A 17,774-nucleotide genomic window follows, 5' to 3' on the forward strand; every position below is an offset into this window, starting at 1 on the left:
GCTTTCGTTTTACTCACAGTACTCTGTTCTTCCCTCCTCCCTCAAACAGTAGAATTTTTCAGCATAAAACTGTCAAGTATCTGGTGACTTACTAAACTGAATCATGTGGGCTGCAAGTGGACTTGACTGGCCTTGTTGACTCTGAAGGAAACAGTGCTTTGTGTGGGCTCATATTGCTGGTAGCATAGTGACACAGCCTTTGACATATTGGCTTCATTCTCAGTCGCTGAGGTGAGCAGCGCTGCTGCTGGCACAGTCTGCAGCAGAGCACTCCTGTGCAGTGTGCAGGGGGGTTTCCCAAACTGGGGGAGCCTCAGGGGGGAGCCAAGAGAGCTGCTCGGAGCATGCAACTCATGACTGTGGCTGACGAGACCTGGGTGGGGCCAGGAGCAACTGGTGGCCAATCCCCCCTGCCCACGTATAAAAGAAAGCCGTGGGGAGGGTTGGAGTGCCCTGAACAGGGCATTGGCAGTTGGTGCAGAAGGGCGTGTGGAAGGGTGCTGAAGCTCTGCCAGCTCAACCAGGGAGCAGTGATATCCACCCAGCAGAAAGCCATGGCCTCTCTAAGCTCTGCACCCAGCAGGACTGACACAGCTTCCCAGACAGCTCCGGTGGGACCATGCTGCCACCCACGTGTCAGGCCGCAGGGTGTGCCCTGCTCCTGTGCCAGTACCTGATGGCTCCCACACCTGTGGGAGCTGTGCCCAGGAACTCCTCTGCTTAGTGACAGAGCTCCAGGAGGAGGTCAGAAGGTTGAGGAGTATCAGGGAATGAGAGAGAGTGTGTACTGGAACCGCACCCTGCTGTCCCAGCGACAGGCCTCTCAGGCAGGCAGGACGCATGACACCGAGGATTCCCTATCCTCTCTCTGCCTGGCTGAACACAGTGGCTCAAGGGGTTGGGGGCAATGGCGACAAGTTCCTGCCTGGCACAGCAGGCGCGTCTCCTCTGTGACTGCCCCACCTTCACAGGTGCCCCTCCATAACAGGTATGAGGCTCTGCAAGTGGAACCGAACAATGATGAGGACGATGGTTCATCTAGTTTGGAGGTGTCACCAGGGTTAATTTGGCCTAAGCCCTACATCAAAACTGCTTCCATAAAGAAAAAACAGATGGGTCATTGTCATAGGAGACTCCCTCCTGAAAGGAACAGAAGGCCCAATATGCAGACCAGACCCACTTCTTAGGGAAGTCTGCTGCCTCCGTGGGGCCCAGGTTATAGGTGTGAGGGGAAAGCTTCCTACCCTGGTACGGCTCTCAGATTATTATCCATTAGTGATTTTTCAGGCAGGCAGTTGCAACAAGAAGTCTGAGGGCAATCGAGAGACTTCAGGGCCTTGGGATGACTGGTCAAGGGATAAGGAGGACAAGTAGTATTCTTCTCTATCCTTCCAGTTGCAGGAAATGATGAAGGAAGAAACAGGAAGAGCCAGCAGATTAATACCTGGCTCTGAGCCTGGTGTCACCAGCAGAATTTTGGGGTTTTTGATCATGGGGTGTTTTACAGGACGCCAGGCCTGCTGGTAACAGACGGGGCACACCTGTCTCAAAGGGGGAAAAGGACCTTTGCACAGGAGTTGGCAGGGCTCATTGAAAGAGCTTTAAATTAGATTTGGAGGTGGAAAGGGATAAAACCAGGCTCACTAGAGACAAGCCTGGGGCTGGCATGCCAATGTTTGAGGGACAGTATGCTAGCAAGGTCCTTCAGTCTGCTGTTTCAGCGGAGGCAGAGGATGGAGATCCGTGGAGCAGCAAAGTTACAAGGGTTATTGATGTGTTAGAAACCATGGAATTGCCCAAGAATAGTCACATGGGAATTAGGGCTTTTTCCCACAAAAAGGTGGCAGGATCAGTAGCCCAACTGAAGTGTATCTACACCAATGCCCGCAGTATGGGCAACAAACAGGAGGAGCTGGAAGCCATTGTGTAGTGGGAAAACTATGATATAGTTGCCATCATGGAAACATGGTGGGATGACTGGCACAACTGTAATGCAGCAATGGATGGCTATAAACTCTTCAGAAGGGACAGACAAGGAAGGACAGATAGTGGGGTAGACCTGTATGTTAGCAAGTGTTTAGAGGTTGATGATGGGGTTGGGTGTTTATGGGTCAAAATCAGGGAAGTCCAATGAGGCAGATATCATGGTGGGAGTCTGTTATAGACCACCCAACCAGGGTGAAGAGGCAGATGAAATATTCTATAAGCAGCTGGGAGAAGTCTCATAATTGCTAGTCTTTTTTCTTGTGGCAGACTTCAACTTACCAGATGTCTGCTGGAAATACAGTACAGCAGAGAGGAAACTGTAGGAGGTTCCTGGAGTGTGTGGAAGACAACTTCCTGATACAGCTGGGGAGTGAGCCAGCTAGTGAAGGTGCCCCGCTGGACCCGTTGTTTGTGAACAGAGAAGGACTTGTGGGTGATGTGGTGGTTGGAGGCCGTCTTGGGCATAACAGTCATGACATGATAAAGTTTTCAGTTCTTGGAGAAGTAAGGAGAGGGGTCAGCAGAACTGCCACCTTGGACTTCTGGAGGGCAGACTTTAGCCTGTTTAGGAGGCAGGTTGACAGAGTCCCTTGGGAGGCAGCCTGGAAGGGCAGAGGGGTCCAGGAAGGCTGGACATTCTTCAAGAAGGAAATCTTAAAGGCCCAAGAGCAGACTGTCCCCATGTGCCAAAAGATGAGCTGGTGGGGAAGGCGACTGGCCTGGCTGAACAGAAAGACGTTGTTGCCCTCTACAACTACCTGAAAGGAGGTTGTAGTGAGGTGGGTGCTGGTCTCTTCTTCCAAGTAACAAGCAATAGGACAAGAGGAAATGGCCTGAAGTTCCACCAGGGGAGGTTTAGATTAGATATTAGGTAAAATTTCTTCATGGAAAGGGCTATCAAGCATTGGAACAGGCTGTCTGGGGATGTGGTTGAGTCACCATCCCTGAAGCTATTTAAAAGATGTGTGGATGTAGTGTTTAGGGACATGGTTTAGCGGTGCACTTGGCAGTGTTAGTTTTACAGTTGGACTCAATGATCTTAAAGGTCTTTTCCAACCTAAGCGATTCTATGATTCTGAAAGTGAGAGTTGTCATAAATAAGTGGCCACTTAAAATTGAGGACTGCATTAAATACAGACCACCATGTGGTAACTGGGATCCTTAATGAGTATGCATTAGTTTTGAAGAATGAGTTGCACACTTCTGTTGCAGCTCCTGTGTGTTATTAAAGCATTTTAAGCATTCTGCTTGAAATCTTACAGTTGCTCATTTCTTAGTACTTCTGCTTAAGAGATGCTGGTTTGTTCAGTTGCTGTTCTAAAAGAGGGTATACTAAAAATAAGCTGTGCAGGGAGAATAATCTTTGTAGTTACTCTGTTTCTTCTGTTCTGGAGGCACATAGATAAAGCTAATTTATAAATCCTGGGTGTTGGATTTTCTGGGAATTGGGGAATATCAGACCTCATCTTACAGATGCTATAAAGGAGAGATGTAAACTTAAGATCCTTTTAATAAGTACTGACCTCTGTTCGGGCTATGTTGTGACAAACCCTCAACCAATATGATTAATGTGTCTTACTATACAATTAATATTTCTTAATTTTTTCTGTGTTGTCCAGCCATATTCTACATTTGGTGATTCCAGGCTTGTTTCTGATAAACCTGACGACTATGAACATGCAAAAGAATTCATCAAAGATGGCAAGGCAAAATTACCATTGGTAAGTTCCTTCTTACTTCACTAGAGCAAATGGTGTCCAAAATTGAGGTCCTGATCTTTCGGACACGTGGTGCCTTCTTCATTTCAGCTGCAATGAAATTGGTATGAATGTCTTTGTGCATGTGAAAAATCTTAGGGCTGCAGGGCTGAGTAGTTCATCTAATCTATACCCTGTACTCAAAGAATCAAATTCACTTAATTAGGTAGCTATTAAGAAATTTGTAACAATGCAAAAGGGAGAGAATATTTTGCCATCTGCCTTTGCAGCTATCTAACAATTCTTAATTTGAAGAATTTTCTTGTCTCTGGATCTTCACACTACTGATTTAAAGCTTTAGCTTTCTTCTTCTAATCTTCTGACAGGAGAGTGAAAACTTCCTTCATAATACTGTATGTATTTGAAATCTTAAACAGTGTGTTTCCATTGTCTTTTTGGGTGAAGATGATCCAGCTCACTTCTTGGCCAATTTTATTAGTTTTGTAAATGCTATTTTTTTAAAATCTGCTGTGCCTTCTTTTCTTTTTTAACAGAGCTCCTAGAAGTAGACTAGTCCTATACATAAAAATCAGTCCATATATTTTTGCCCTCAATTTTATTAAATACGATAATCTGTTCACTTTCTGGAATGAAAAGAAACTTCCTTTGTGATGATCATAATCTTACCTTGTACAAAACTTAATCTGCCATTCTGTCATATATTTTTCTGCATTTCTTCTGTTTTGGCAGCTTGATTTGTGACTTCCAAAATAACAGAATACTGAACCATCTTTAATAGAGGTCATATTAGATTTTAGATCAGTGGTGCAATTAAATATGTTTTTTCTGCTTCTAGTCCTGTCTTCTAATGCACATGCTACGTTTCTGAGCTTGCTGTCTTTCTCATGTTTTATAAAGGGTTTTTTCTTTCTTTCATTGTCATAGGAGTATATGACAGTGTTGGAGTTGTCTGCAGCTGGGCCCCTCCCAGCCTTTCATTCTTCTGTATTGGTCTCAGAGCTGGGTGCCTGATGGACAGGAGCCTGCACAGGTGCTGTTCCTAGGAAGTGAGCAGGAGGACAGGACATGTCTACTGTCATTTGTTTCCCAGGAACTGCTGCCGTTTGGCTGTTGCCTCTCCATCTGTAGCTAGGCTAGCTATTCAGGGTAGCATATAGCTGCATGTTTGCTTCTTCTGCCTGTGCATCTGGGGAGTCAGGCTGGATGGAAATCTTGCAAAGACTTGGTTTAATCTAGCTATTCATGCTGAATGGTTCCTGATGAGCAATGTTGGCTCTCTCAGTCTGAACTTTACATCTTTTTTTATGTGTTGAGGCTCTTCGACAAGAAAGACCCAAAATTGGACACTAGTTTGAGTAAAGATTGTAGTTTTAGTAAAATCATGTGCAGTAACTGGTAGATGGCATCCTATTTCACTGTCATAGATATAGCATGAGGCTGGTCAGGTTGAAGTTTTTCTGCTTGGGTTTTTCTTTTTTTAATCATTGGTTTATCTACTGTTCATGTTCTGAATTCTTGATGATGTATTCCTTTTACTGTATGTATGAAAATCCTACATCAAAAGGGAGAAGAAACTTGCTCTCTGTATTTGAAAAATTTTAAAAAGAAAAATGCTCTTTTAACAAATAAACTTAAGAACACGAGAATGGTCAAGTCAGATCAAAGACCTCTTTTGCCCAGGGGCTGTGTCACATGGCAACATAAAAATCTGAATAAGCCTTTTGTCAGTAGTCTTTTAAAAGATGCATGATTTGGTTAGGATTGGTCAGTGGGTAGCATATGGGCTAAATCATGCCCCTGGTGAGGACTCACTGGAAGGGGATGGAGTGGGCAGAACAGAAAACCAGATTCTTGTTGTTACCTATGCTGCTTAATTGGTAGGGTAAATGGCAGCAGCTTTTTACTTGTGCACTTTCCCTGCTTCCATCTGAAAGGCTGAGCTAGGAGTAGGTTTCCTAGGCTGCAAGGCAGGCTGTTTTTTCAGTGTCTGAGCTGGGTTGGGAGTTAGTCTCTTGCAAGCAGAGTTTTTGTGGGCTGCAGGGAGGTGTTAGGTGGAGGCAGGCCATATTCCCAGGAAAGGTGGCAGCACTGTGATATAGGGCTTCTTGACTTCTGCAAGTGTTGGGCATCTCAGGCTGGAGAGCAGCTTGAGCCACACTGATTTGTGGTAATGGATCCGGCATGCTCTGCATTAGAGAGGCATCCAGGCCAACACACTGTTGGCCCTTTCTCCTGCACCTGCGTAATTCAGGCATGTTCTGTTATCTGGGGTGTTCCGATTCCCTACCATCCTAGTTATTGGAGTTATAAGTATCTGTGGTCTATAGTAATGCTCTTCTATTTCCTAAACAGTGTGGGTGGTTAGAAGTTGGTGTATGAAAGATTGATTATCTTGAATTAAACTGGTGTTTTACTGTTTCCTGATTTTTTTGTTGAAACTGGTGTTTTGTTTTGTTTTTTTTTTTTTTTTTTTTGTCCCCTTCTAGGGAACCTTGAGTAAATCTGAATGGGAAGCAACAAGTAAGTATTGTTTTGAAAACTCAGTATTGACTGAACGACTGCTGTGGAAAGTGTGTAAAATAGCCTTGTGGTTATGGAAGAAAATCCAAATTTTAAATATAACAACATTATATTATTTGTGTTATTCAAACGCCTATGTATAGATTATGTAGTTCATACATCTCAAGAAGTTGAGAGGGAAATGCAAAAAATAGGTTGAAATTTTGTTTTATTTAAGTAGCTTCTAGGATGCAAACTTTTGGTTAAAATAATTTGGAGAAGCCTTACTTAGGATGTATGAAGAGAAAATGCCTGTGTTAAAGGATTATTTTGTTAGTGTTAGAGGATTAAATACTGTACTTCTGTTTGGTACACTTGAATATTATTATCTGTTATCAGTCAACCAGAAAGCAGACTCCAGCTGGGACATACATTCCTCAAAAATAATACAAATTTGTTCTGGGGAGACAGGGACTGAAGCTTTACTCTTTGCCTGTAGTGATATGTGGTTCAGGAAGAAGCAATTAAAACATGGGTGGTGAAAGAGGTATTTGAGTGTTTTATAAAGGGAGGAGAAAAAAGTCAGTGCCTCAGACACTGAAGAGGATACACTGCTGTTAAATGTTTTGTGAGCATGTGCCATGGAAAACTTTTGACACAATTTTTTCCAATGCTGTGTTTAGTGCAAGTCAGATGTAAGGGACTGGGAATTCTAAGGATAAAAATTGATTCCCACAGAGATTATCACTAACTTCTGTGTAACTGCAGCCAGCCAGCAATTGCATTTTTGCAGACCATTATACTGGTTGTGTTAGTGGTTTAAGAACAAAAAAAAAAGCTGTTCCATGAATGAAAAAAAATTTTAGTTAAGGTGTCTGTTTTCTTAAATTATTATCTATATTTTAAAGGTATGAATCATAAGGTAGACATTAATTCTAGAAATGTAAAAGTGTAATGTAAACTATTATTCTAATTGAGAGGGGCTTTTTATACCCTTAAAAGTTCAGTGATGACTGTATTTTCTAAGTAGTCCCTGTTTTCAGAGAGATTTGGAGTATGGCGCTTCTGATGGGGTGTAAGCACAGCTTGCTCGTTACATGGGACTTCACTTCGCTTTATCGCTGAGCCTTGTCTTGAAAGATTTGCAATGTAGCTATGGCACCTCATCCATTAGAACAAAAGCTGAGTTCAAGTGGAAAACTGTAAATGTTTAATTAGAGTCACAGCCTCAAGAAACTGGTTTAACTTACCTGTCTGGTATGAAGCATAAGAATTTCTGACATAGCTGGCATTGATTACGTGCCAAATAAGTATTTCTCCAAGGGTGCTGGTGTGGACTGCATGAGTATCCGTTTCTAGAATTGTACTGTTCTGGAGTTGAGAAAATGCCATCTAGCATTTGTAAATATTTCTTCTTTGTGGTATTTGAAAAGAGCAAAATTAATAATTTTGTACCATGAGTTTATTAACTTTTTAAGTGAAATGAAGTTGATCATTTCACCCCTAAGTGTCCATTACTGCTTGTATGAAGGAGTCTTTAAACTTAGTTGCTTATGGCTTTTTATGTACAGGTGGATGTTAATTATGTGTAGAAAGGCATAGTAATTTATGAATTATATTCACATTTCAGTAATGCTATTAACTCAAGTTAGCATTGCATTAACCTTATCAACAATATTTAAAATATTTTTCTTTTTGTGCATTCTTGCTCTATTGTGAAAACATGTCTAAATACATTCTGGAATTGAATGCTAGAGTTACTCATTGGGAAACCATAGCAGTTTTTCTAATTTCAGTAACCTGCTAACAAGTTCTTTGGGCAAAGTATCAACCTGTTTACGTTTTGAAAACTTAATGAAGCGGCAGAGGAAACTGAAGCTTTAAATACTCCATTTTCGTTTTTAGGTATTTACTTGGTATTTGCATTTGAGAAGCAACTGTGAAACTTCATGTACGGGATGCAGCAAGAAGAGATCATATCCACATGCAAATTGGAATGGTCAGAAATCCATTGTGGCAACTATTTTTTTATTTTTTATTTTTTAATTATCAGAAGTGTGCAGGACACTACCAAAAACTAGAGCAAGCTCATGATTCTGAGTTACATTGCCTGTCTGTGACAGATGGACTTTTGTGTGTATATATAAGAAAGATTCCGAACCAGTCTTTTTAAGCATTTCTAAGCAATCTGCATGCTCTCAAAACTCATGTTTGACCTTGACACAATGTTATGTTAGAAACAAATGTTTTGTTAGTAGAAGTGTGTGATTACAAGCCTGAACCTGTACTTTCTGAAGTTGGTGGAAGAATGACTGCTGACTTCGATGGTGCAGAATGAGGGCCTAAATATTGTATTGCAGAGCTCAGTTAATCCACAGTGAGATCTATCCACACATATAGGGTATGTCTACATTGCATGCAGAGCTAAGTGGCAAATAATATCTGAGTCAGTTTGAGTACCTCTGTGCTGTGCTCAAGCCTGCAGTGTAAATCTACCTTAGCGGTATTCAAGGTGTAGTTTACATAGTAAAGTCCCATGATGTTCTTGGTTTTTTTTGTGCTTGCTGATATGTAGTGTCACTTCATGGTGCTTTCAAGATTAAACGAGTTTGTTCTGTACAAAACTGCTCTGAAAGAACTGAATTTCTAAAGTTTTAAATATTTTTGTTTTTCCAAATATGACTATGTGGTGATCCATAACAGCTGCTGAACTTAGATTAATGAACGTTTTCTATTGTATTAAAGACTCACCTAACTTTTTGGTAGTTTTAATGTCTCCTGAAACTTACTAGGCAGATCTTAGGATGTGTTTCTTACTTGTTTCATAAAATTCCAAATGGGCTTGGCAGAAGGATGAGCTATTGGTGGTGATGGGGACCTCATTGCAGTCCTTAAGGCATCAGGAGCTTGGTCATGTACTGGATGATGAATTAAAAGGGGAGCCTGTCCTGTATATCATTTGATTGTACTAGAAGCTCACTCTGGGAGGGAGGGCTATGCATGTGTGTACACACCCTGGTACATGTGGATAACAATCCCTAAATTAGAGCCAAATATCTTGTTTGGGAATATAATCTAGTGATATCAATAGGCAGAACTGTGCCTAATTACTATCTTAACTGCCCATCAGTCTCTTAGCTGGCTTAGGGATTTCTGACATGGTGTTTGCTCTGCTTTCTGACATGGTGTTTGCTCTCACCTACTGAGAGGGCGTGGGTACTTCATGTTCTTTTTCTCCCTTCTTGAGCTAACAGTAGCAGTTCACAGGTGTTGGCTAGTATAGTTTACAAAGAGATGAAAGGGTGAAATGATGATGGTACATGAGTATTTTGAAAAGTTATACTAAACCTAGGAAAGGACATTTCTGTTACAAAGTTAAGCATTCAAATTATTTGAGTTTGTAGTTGTATTGCCTTCCCACTGTAATTAAGTCGTATTCTTCCCTCCATGACTCGTGATATAATTTTTTTGTAATTGTATAGAACAACACCTATAACCTTCACCAAAGCAGTAGAATCAGTCAGTTCTGTTGCTGAGATTAAGAAAACAAGAATTTCTTGTCTGCTAGAATTAGAACTCATGAAACTAGCTGAAAAATGCCAACACTTTAGAAGTGCTGAAATGTTTCATTGAAATTTATGTACATCAAAGCTAGTTTTGTTAGACTTCTTGTATCAGATTTCCTTTGCAAGTACATTGTTATGCTATTTTTGGAAGAAAATGGAATAATAAAAAGAGGGGAAATACAATGGAGTGTCTTTCCTCTTTTAAGCAAATTTCAACATACCCCATAATCACATAATGGTTGATGTTGGAAGGGACCTCTGGAGGTCATCTGGTCCAACCCTACTCTGCTCAACCAGGTTCACCTAGAGCCGATTGGCCAGAACCACATCCAGAGAGCTTTTGAGTATCTCCAAGGACAGAGACTCCACAACGTCCCTGGGCAACCTGTGCAGGCACTCGGTCACCCTCACAGTGAAAGAGTGTTTCCTGATGTTGAGAGGGAACCTCCTGCGTTTCAGGCTGTGCTCATTGCTTCTGTCCCTGTCACTGGGCACCACCGGAAAGAGCCTGGCTCTGTCTTCTTTGCACGCTCCCTTCAGGGATTTGTATGCATTGGTGGTAAGATGTCCCTGAGCATTCTCTTCTCCAGACTAAACAGCTGCAGCTTTCTAAGCTGCTCTTCGTGTGAGAGATGTTCTAGGATTTTGAACACGATTGGACCCAGTATTGACTCCTGGGGTACACTGCTAGTTAGTGGCCTCCAACTAGACTTTGTTCCACTGATCACCACTCCCTGGGACCAGCTGCTCAGCCAGTTTACAATCCACCTCACTGTCTGTTCATCCAAGATGTTAAAATCCTTCCTGAAATCAAGGCAGACTATGCCACTACTCTCTCCTCATCTATCAAGCCAGTCATTTATTTCATCATAGGAGTTTATCTGGTTGTTCAAGCATGACTTCCCTTTGATGAATACATGCTATGTCTGTTGATTTTCATGTCCTTCGTGTGCCTGGAAATCATTTCCAATATCTGTGGCTCCATCACTTCATTGAGGTGAGGCTGACCATATTGTAGTTCCATGGTTCTTCCTCCTTGCCCTTTTTGAAGATAGGAAAGGCATTTGCTTTCCTCCAGTCTTTGGGTCCTTCTCCTAATTGCCGTGAGTATTCAAAGATTATTGAGAATAGCCTCGTGATGATATCTGCCAACTCCCTCTGCACTCATTGGTGCGTCCCATCTGGTTCCATGGACTCTAGGGTGTCTAGTTTGCTTAAATATTCTCTGACCTGATCCTCTTCAATCAAGGACACATCTTCCTTGTTCCAGCCTTTCCTCCTGCTCTCTGGGCCTGGGATTCCTGAAGGACAGTCTTACTAGTAAAGACAGAGGTGAAGGAGGCATTCAGGACCTCAGCCTTTTCCATGTCTTCTGTCACCAGTGTCCCTGTCCCATTCAGCACTGAGCTCACATTTTTCCTAGCCTTCCTTTTTCCACCCATGTACTTATAGAAGCCCTTCTTGTTGTCTTTGAAATCTCTGGCCTGATTCAATTCAAGGTGGGCTTTTGACTTTTCTAACTGCATCTCTGCATGCTTGCACAGTGTCTCTATTCCTAGCAGGTTACCTGTCTGTGCTTCCACCCTCTGTAGGCTTCCTTCTTGTGTTTGAGTTTTGCTAGGAGCTCCTTGTTCATCCATGCAGGCCTCCTGGTGTTTTTGCCTGACTTCCTATTCATTAAGATGGACCACTCTTGAGCTTGGAAGAGGTGATCTGTTGAATATTAACCAGGTCTCTTGGGGGCCCCCCCCTTCCTACCATGGCCTTATCCCATCAGACTCTACCAAACAGATCTTTGAAGAGGCCGCTCTTCTCTCTTGAACTCCAGCGTTCTGTTGGTTTTTTCCCTGCTCCCTCATCTTAGGGTCCTGAACTCCAATATCTCGTGGTCACAATGGTCAAGGTTGCCTTTGACCTTCATGTCCCCAACAAGCCCCTTGGTGGTGGTGAGTATGAGGCCCAGCAGAGCACCTCACCTCGTTGGTTTCTCTCTCACTTGGTCAGAAAGTTGTCATCGATGCTCTTCAGGAACCTCCTGAACTGCTTATGTCCTGCTGTGTTGTCCCTCCAGTAGATATTGAGGACCAGGGCCTGTGAACCTGAAGCTGCTTCTAGCTGTCTGTAGAGGGCCTTATCCACTTCTTTCTGGTCAGGTGGCCTGTAGCTGACCACCCACTATAATGTCACCCATACCTGTCATCCCCTTAGTCCTTACCTGTGAGCTCTTAGTTGGCTCATTATCCATCCCAAGGCAGATGTCCACGCATTCCAGCTGTGTTTTTACACAAATGGCAACTCCACCACTTCACATTGTCTTCCTGGCCTGGCTTTCCTAAAAAGCCTGTATCCCTTCATTGCCGCACTCCAGTTTGTGAGTCATCCTCACATTGGATTCCATGATCCTTGCAGGTCCTTTCCAACACAGGACATTCCATGATTCTGTGATCCCACCATGTCACTGTGATCTCAGCAAGTTCATAGCCCAGCAACAGCAACAGGGTAGCCCTGCAACATTTCCTGATACAATATGTGTCTTCCCAGTAGAAATGGATGGCTTCAGAGAAGCAATTAAAGGAGTGCAGAGCATCAGGGCCTTCAGGATTGCTGATGAAAAGTGAAGACGGGAGTGTCAAGGTCATTTGAGCTGGAGGATTTTTTGTAATACAAAGAGTTTTGACAATCCCTTGATTTAAGAAAGATTGGAGGAGTGATCCATGAGAGGTGCTACACCAATTAAGTGGCCTGATTTTCAAATTTGCTTTACAGAATCAATGAATTCAGATTAGAAATGACAACTTAACTTTGTAGTTCAGTTTATCCTCTCTCACCTAGGTGTTGAGGTGTTTGAATTGGGAACAGGAGCTAGAAGAGGTGCAACCTTTTCCTCTAGTTCCTTATGTGATGGCAGACAGTTGACAACTGTGGTAGAATGCAGTTGCTCAGCATGTAGTTGCTGTGGAGAGCCAGCACAGCTGAAAAAAAAGTAGTTTGCACTTGTGTTAAATAGTTTCCTTGCCTCAGGAAACACCTCAGTTCACCATGATAGTGGATGTATAAAATCCTGTTTTAACTAATTGGTTAATATGTTCAAAATTACAATGTTCTGTATGTATAATTTTGTATTGATAAAGAGTCAAGTCAAAAACCAACCCTTTCTATTCAGTGCCTATGAAAGATGCATTTGCCAAGGTAAGGATGGAGGACTTGTTCAAAATAAAGGTACTTGGCTGCCCATGGCAATTTGCCCTAACTTTTTTTCTCCCATCTTTCTTCTCTTTTGAAAGAAGCAGCTATGTATTTTGTTTCCTTGTCCTGTAGCTGGGGTTACGAGGCAACAGTTACCCAAGTAATGTTAGTATAGGTAGTTGTTCCTTGTGGGGTTCAGGATATTCTGCAACCTTACAGCAAAAATTAGAAAATGAAATCTTGTATTTGTGCAGGAAATATGTTGTGCTTTGGTAGATCACAGTTGTATCAGTGCTATATTGTATGAGTTTTCTTTTGTGAATTACACTCCAGTGGTAGAAATTCCTGCAAAGCACTTAAGTGCGTGAGGTGTTTTGTGCTTAAGTTTTAAGCAAATGCTTAAGGAGGCGTGTTGCCTGGTAGAATGTATTTGAGTGACTTAAGAAGCTAGACTTGCTGCAAGTCTTACACGTACTCCCGTTACAACATTTGAATAGTTTAATTTACATAATGTACGTCTCAGTCCTTTGACTAGAAGTATTTTCCTTTTGAGTCATAGTCTGTTAATAAAGCACTCTCTCTTCTAATATCTATTTTTACTACAAAGAGTAATTTTATCCTGTACTCTAATTGCTAAATTATGTTTGTAAAGACTTTGGAAACATTTAATTTAGAGAAACATTAAGCTGGGTAGCAATAAATTTAAAACACCTGCAGAATAATCAAGGGGCTGATAATAGCTCCGCTTTTGCGATCCACTTACTGCTGAAGTAATAATGCCCGTGGGGGGAGAAATGACTTGTCTAATGTCAAGCAGGATTAACAGTAGTCTTGTAATCTTAGTGCCCAATGTTCCTTGTATGCTACAAAAGAGAGCCTCTGTCTGTATGGAAGTTGGGGAACAGACATCTGTATTGTCACTCGTGAACGCAAATAAGCATCCTGATTTTTCAGAATTCTGAAGCACAAGAATCAGGTCATTTAAGTGCCAAGAGAGATGGAGGCAAGTGTTTGAGTGGTTTTTGAACAAGAAACCTCATTTGAGATTTAAAGAAAAAAGTCTGAAATCTGAATCCTTGTGCTGATGACATTATGCATACTGTGTATTGAACTAAAACCTGTTAATATAGTGTAGTTTTTTGTAACTTCAGTGTGTGGCATTTTACATAGAAGTGCTAGTGTTGATGAAATGGCTTTCCCTTAACCTCTCTTATAGTATACTTCTTTAATACATCACCATTGTAGATTTATATACTACCTTGAATGTTTCTGATACTTAGAGAACAGATGTAAGGCAGAACAAAGCTAACTTGATAGATCAGGTTTTGATAAGTTAAAGGTTTTCTGGTGGTGCATAAATGCCATTTTGATGGAAGCTGTCATTCTTTCTTCGTTTTATTAAAGCTGGTTCTCAACATTGTTGTCTTTTTATTCTCTTCAATGTGTCTCCCAGCAACTGCAATTCACTTTCAGGGTAAGGTGTGTGAACGTTTAAGGTCTGACTGATCTGTGCTGTTAATAGTTAAAGCCCAAGGAAAGGATATTCTTTCAGTTCATAGGCCGTATTGTTTCAATAGACAGCTTCGTAAGAGTTGCGCTCTATCTCTGAGTGTTACAGTCCTGTCTGAATTCATACAGTGTTTCTGAAACAGTCTGATGGAAGGGTGTGCTTTTGGTCACCCTTAATTAATCACTAATTGCGATTGAACTGGAAATATACTGCACTTCGTGGTGGAGTGAACATTACCATGGGGTTTGATGTATCAATATTCACATTTTCTGGAGTCGTACTCTCTCATTCCCGCCTAGGTGCTTGGCTTTTTGTCTTACCTTTTCAGGCTTTTTCATAGTCTTGGGATTAGACTACTTGGCTGATGACTTACTAGCTCCCAAATAGTAACAGCTTCCTTCTCAGTTTGTACTCACTTCTAACTTGACAGTGATGGAATTGTTCTGACTTTAGGCACAAAAATTGTCTTTGTTGGTTTAAAACTACAAAAAAACCCCAAAACCATGAAATAATAAACACAAAGGCAGCCTTGATTTATATATAAAATACAGCTTTTAAAGCTCTAATTTTTATAGTCCAAGGAACTGCTCTGTGGAGTAGTAATTTTCTGGTAGCAGAATTATTCTGAAGTCTTTGGTCCAGGTAGTCCTTTTCTTCCTTCAGTTCCCTTGCTTTTGTCACCTGCCAGTGTACATCTGTGCAGCCGACAGCGGGAACTGAAGCCCACTTCTTTATAAAAGAGCTGTGAGGGAGCTGAACAAATAACAGTAATGACAGGGTTGGAAGTTACTGGCTTCCTTGCATAATTCATAAAAGATTCAATTAAGTGTTTCTTCAGCTAGAAGCAGATCACTGCTTCCTCTTAACAACAGCTTTGCGGAAAGGTTGGGTGTAGGGCCCCCTGAGTATTATGGTATGGACTGTTGGACCTCGTAGCAGCTGGGGGATCTGGACTGATTACTCTAAGCCTGAACCCACAGGCGGCTTTTGGGCAAAAACGTGGAACCCCAACTGTGGTAACCAAGGGGCTGATTACATAATGTACAGTTTGTCTAATGCCTGTTTAAGGTGATGTTTATATAAAATGAAACACAATCTGACAGGAAGACATAGTCCTAAGGCTGCCCTGAAGACATACCTGTCAGTGATTAGGTTGAATTTGTCCCTTCGCTTGTGGGTTGTATCGCTTGTTTGAGGTGAGATAGGACTTGCATGCTAGATGCTGTCCAGACAGTGAAAAAACAGTTTCTCCTCTAAAGAGCAGTTTTAAATCAGAAGACAATGGTTTTCTAAGTTGCCCTGCCTGGGTGGACCTTTGCCTTCAATGGGACTATGGATTTGTGCCTGAATAGAGGTGAATTGATGTTTTATTGTAATTTTGTAAGAACATTTTGGCAATTTCTTAGAATCAGAGAATGGTTTGGGTTGGAGGGGACCTTAAAGATCATCTAGTTTCAGCACCCCTGCTGTGGTCAGAGACACCTTCTGCTAGATCAGGTTGTTCAAAGCCCCATCCAACCTGGCCTTGAACGCTTCCAGTGATGGGGCATCTGCAAATCCTCCGGGCAATCTGTCCTGGTGTCTCACTACCCACATGGTAAAAAATGTCTTTCTTATATCTGATATAAATCTACCCTCTCTTAGTTTAAACCTGTTACACCTTGTCCTGTCACTTCAGACCCTACTAAAAGTCTGTCCCTGTCTTTGTTATAAGCCCCCTTTAATTACTGAAGGGCCACAATAAGGTCTCCCTGGAGCCTTCTCTTCTCCAGGCTAAAGAATTTTCAGCAAAGCAGCAACATTTTGGTACTTAAGAACATCCAAAGTCAGTGTACCAAAACTGGCACTTTAGCATAGTTCTTGTCACCAGATGACTACATCATTGCCCAACAATCAATAAATATGTGCATTAGCCCTTGAGACCATGTTTTTAAATACCTCTGCAGCGGCTGTAAGCCCAACATCTGAGACAGGAGGATGCACAGAAGGCAGAGAGACCCTACCAAATGGTTTAAGACTACCAAGGACATTTAATGGGTGCAATAGCCCATTTATTTCTGGAATATAATTTTTTATATAAAGTGCATGTTCTTTATATCTGCTTTGACATCTTTGAAATATTTTTCTCGATCTTGCCTTATGTTGATCGCTGCCAGAATACAAATTATAAAATCACTGCTGTTTTATGAAATTAATCTGCTGATGGAGGTGGGGTTACTGTTTTACTAATCACTAGCAAAACATTAGAAAAAAAAGAGGCAGAAAAGTAAGTTTTATGTTTTTCCTTTCCAGAGGTTTCTGTTGACTCCTGAGGTAAATGGAAATTGAATGTGCAATTTGGCTGCTGTCCTCAGTATTTTCATATGCCAAGCAAAATTGTGCCCCTGTTTCCTGAGGAGAGAGGGAAGGATGGCCTGCTGGTAGAAGTCCATTAATTCTGCAGCATTGTAACCTGTCATTCTCATGGCATTATTTAGGAACCTCATGATGAAGCAATGGAGTTTTATAGGGAAACCACATTTAAAAGGCTGGCTGAAATGTTCTTTTGTTAGCTGACTTTTACCTACAGCTGACCTGACAGAAGAAATCAAGAGTATTGAACTACTTACTTCTATTCTGACATTATTTTTGTTGTACAAATTTTAATTTTAGTTATCATTCCTGTTGTCGGTTTGTGCTAACTCCAAAGATGACTTAGGTGCATTAACAAAGAGCATCTGCAGTGCCTGTGCATCTGTGCATGAGTCACAGCTGGAGCCTGCTGAAGAATTTTTTGGCTCAGCAACAAATTTCATTGTTTTTTGCTTTAAAAATGGTTTGTACAGAGTAAGGTAGCACCTTGCAATAAACAAAAGAGCAGATAAAAGGATTAATTTTTTAAAAAAATTTCCTGTATTTCCTTTCCCACCTTGTTCACTCTTCTTCTATCAAATGTTGTGCTGAAAGTGAGTTTTCATGTTTCCTCTTGGAGTTGATCAGTTCAGTTATCATAACTGAGACTTTTATAGTGAGAATATTTTGGGGAGAAGAACACTTATTAGTAAAATGCATTACTCAGCTTTACAGGATTTCCTTCGAACTATAGTATAGGACAATCACTGCCCATTTCTTTATTTTACGTGAAACGAATCTCAGTAAGTGGCGGTCATGGCTTTAAATAATCAGTTTCTATTAGCTGTATGAAATATTTCCATTTGTGTGTGAAAAGGCCATGGGTCCTCCAGTACAAATAAGATTTTGATGGAAATATGCGTTACAAAGCAATGTAAAACCTCTGGGTCTAGCAGGTGAGGAGTATTCCATAAATTG

At 41.5% G+C, this 17,774-nt stretch overlaps 1 protein-coding gene across 3 annotated transcripts in view; it reads left to right on the plus strand.

Moving 5' to 3' along the window:
• The window catches only part of RNMT (RNA guanine-7 methyltransferase), a 27,013-nt gene extending 12,643 nt beyond the window's left edge, over nt 1-14,370 (plus strand). For all 3 annotated transcript variants that reach the window (XM_064443070.1, XM_064443071.1, XM_064443072.1), the window contains exons 9-11: nt 3,606-3,707; nt 6,191-6,224; nt 8,109-14,370. In XM_064443070.1, coding sequence (XP_064299140.1) covers nt 3,606-3,707; nt 6,191-6,224; nt 8,109-8,146 — 174 coding nt within the window. In that variant the 3' untranslated portion in view covers nt 8,147-14,370. The remainder of the gene's footprint in view (nt 1-3,605; nt 3,708-6,190; nt 6,225-8,108) is intronic.
• Nucleotides 14,371-17,774: the final 3,404 nt, after the last annotated feature.

The sequence above is a fragment of the Phalacrocorax carbo genome, chromosome 2 (genome assembly GCF_963921805.1).
Source record: "Phalacrocorax carbo chromosome 2, bPhaCar2.1, whole genome shotgun sequence".
Lineage (NCBI taxonomy): Eukaryota > Metazoa > Chordata > Aves > Suliformes > Phalacrocoracidae > Phalacrocorax > Phalacrocorax carbo.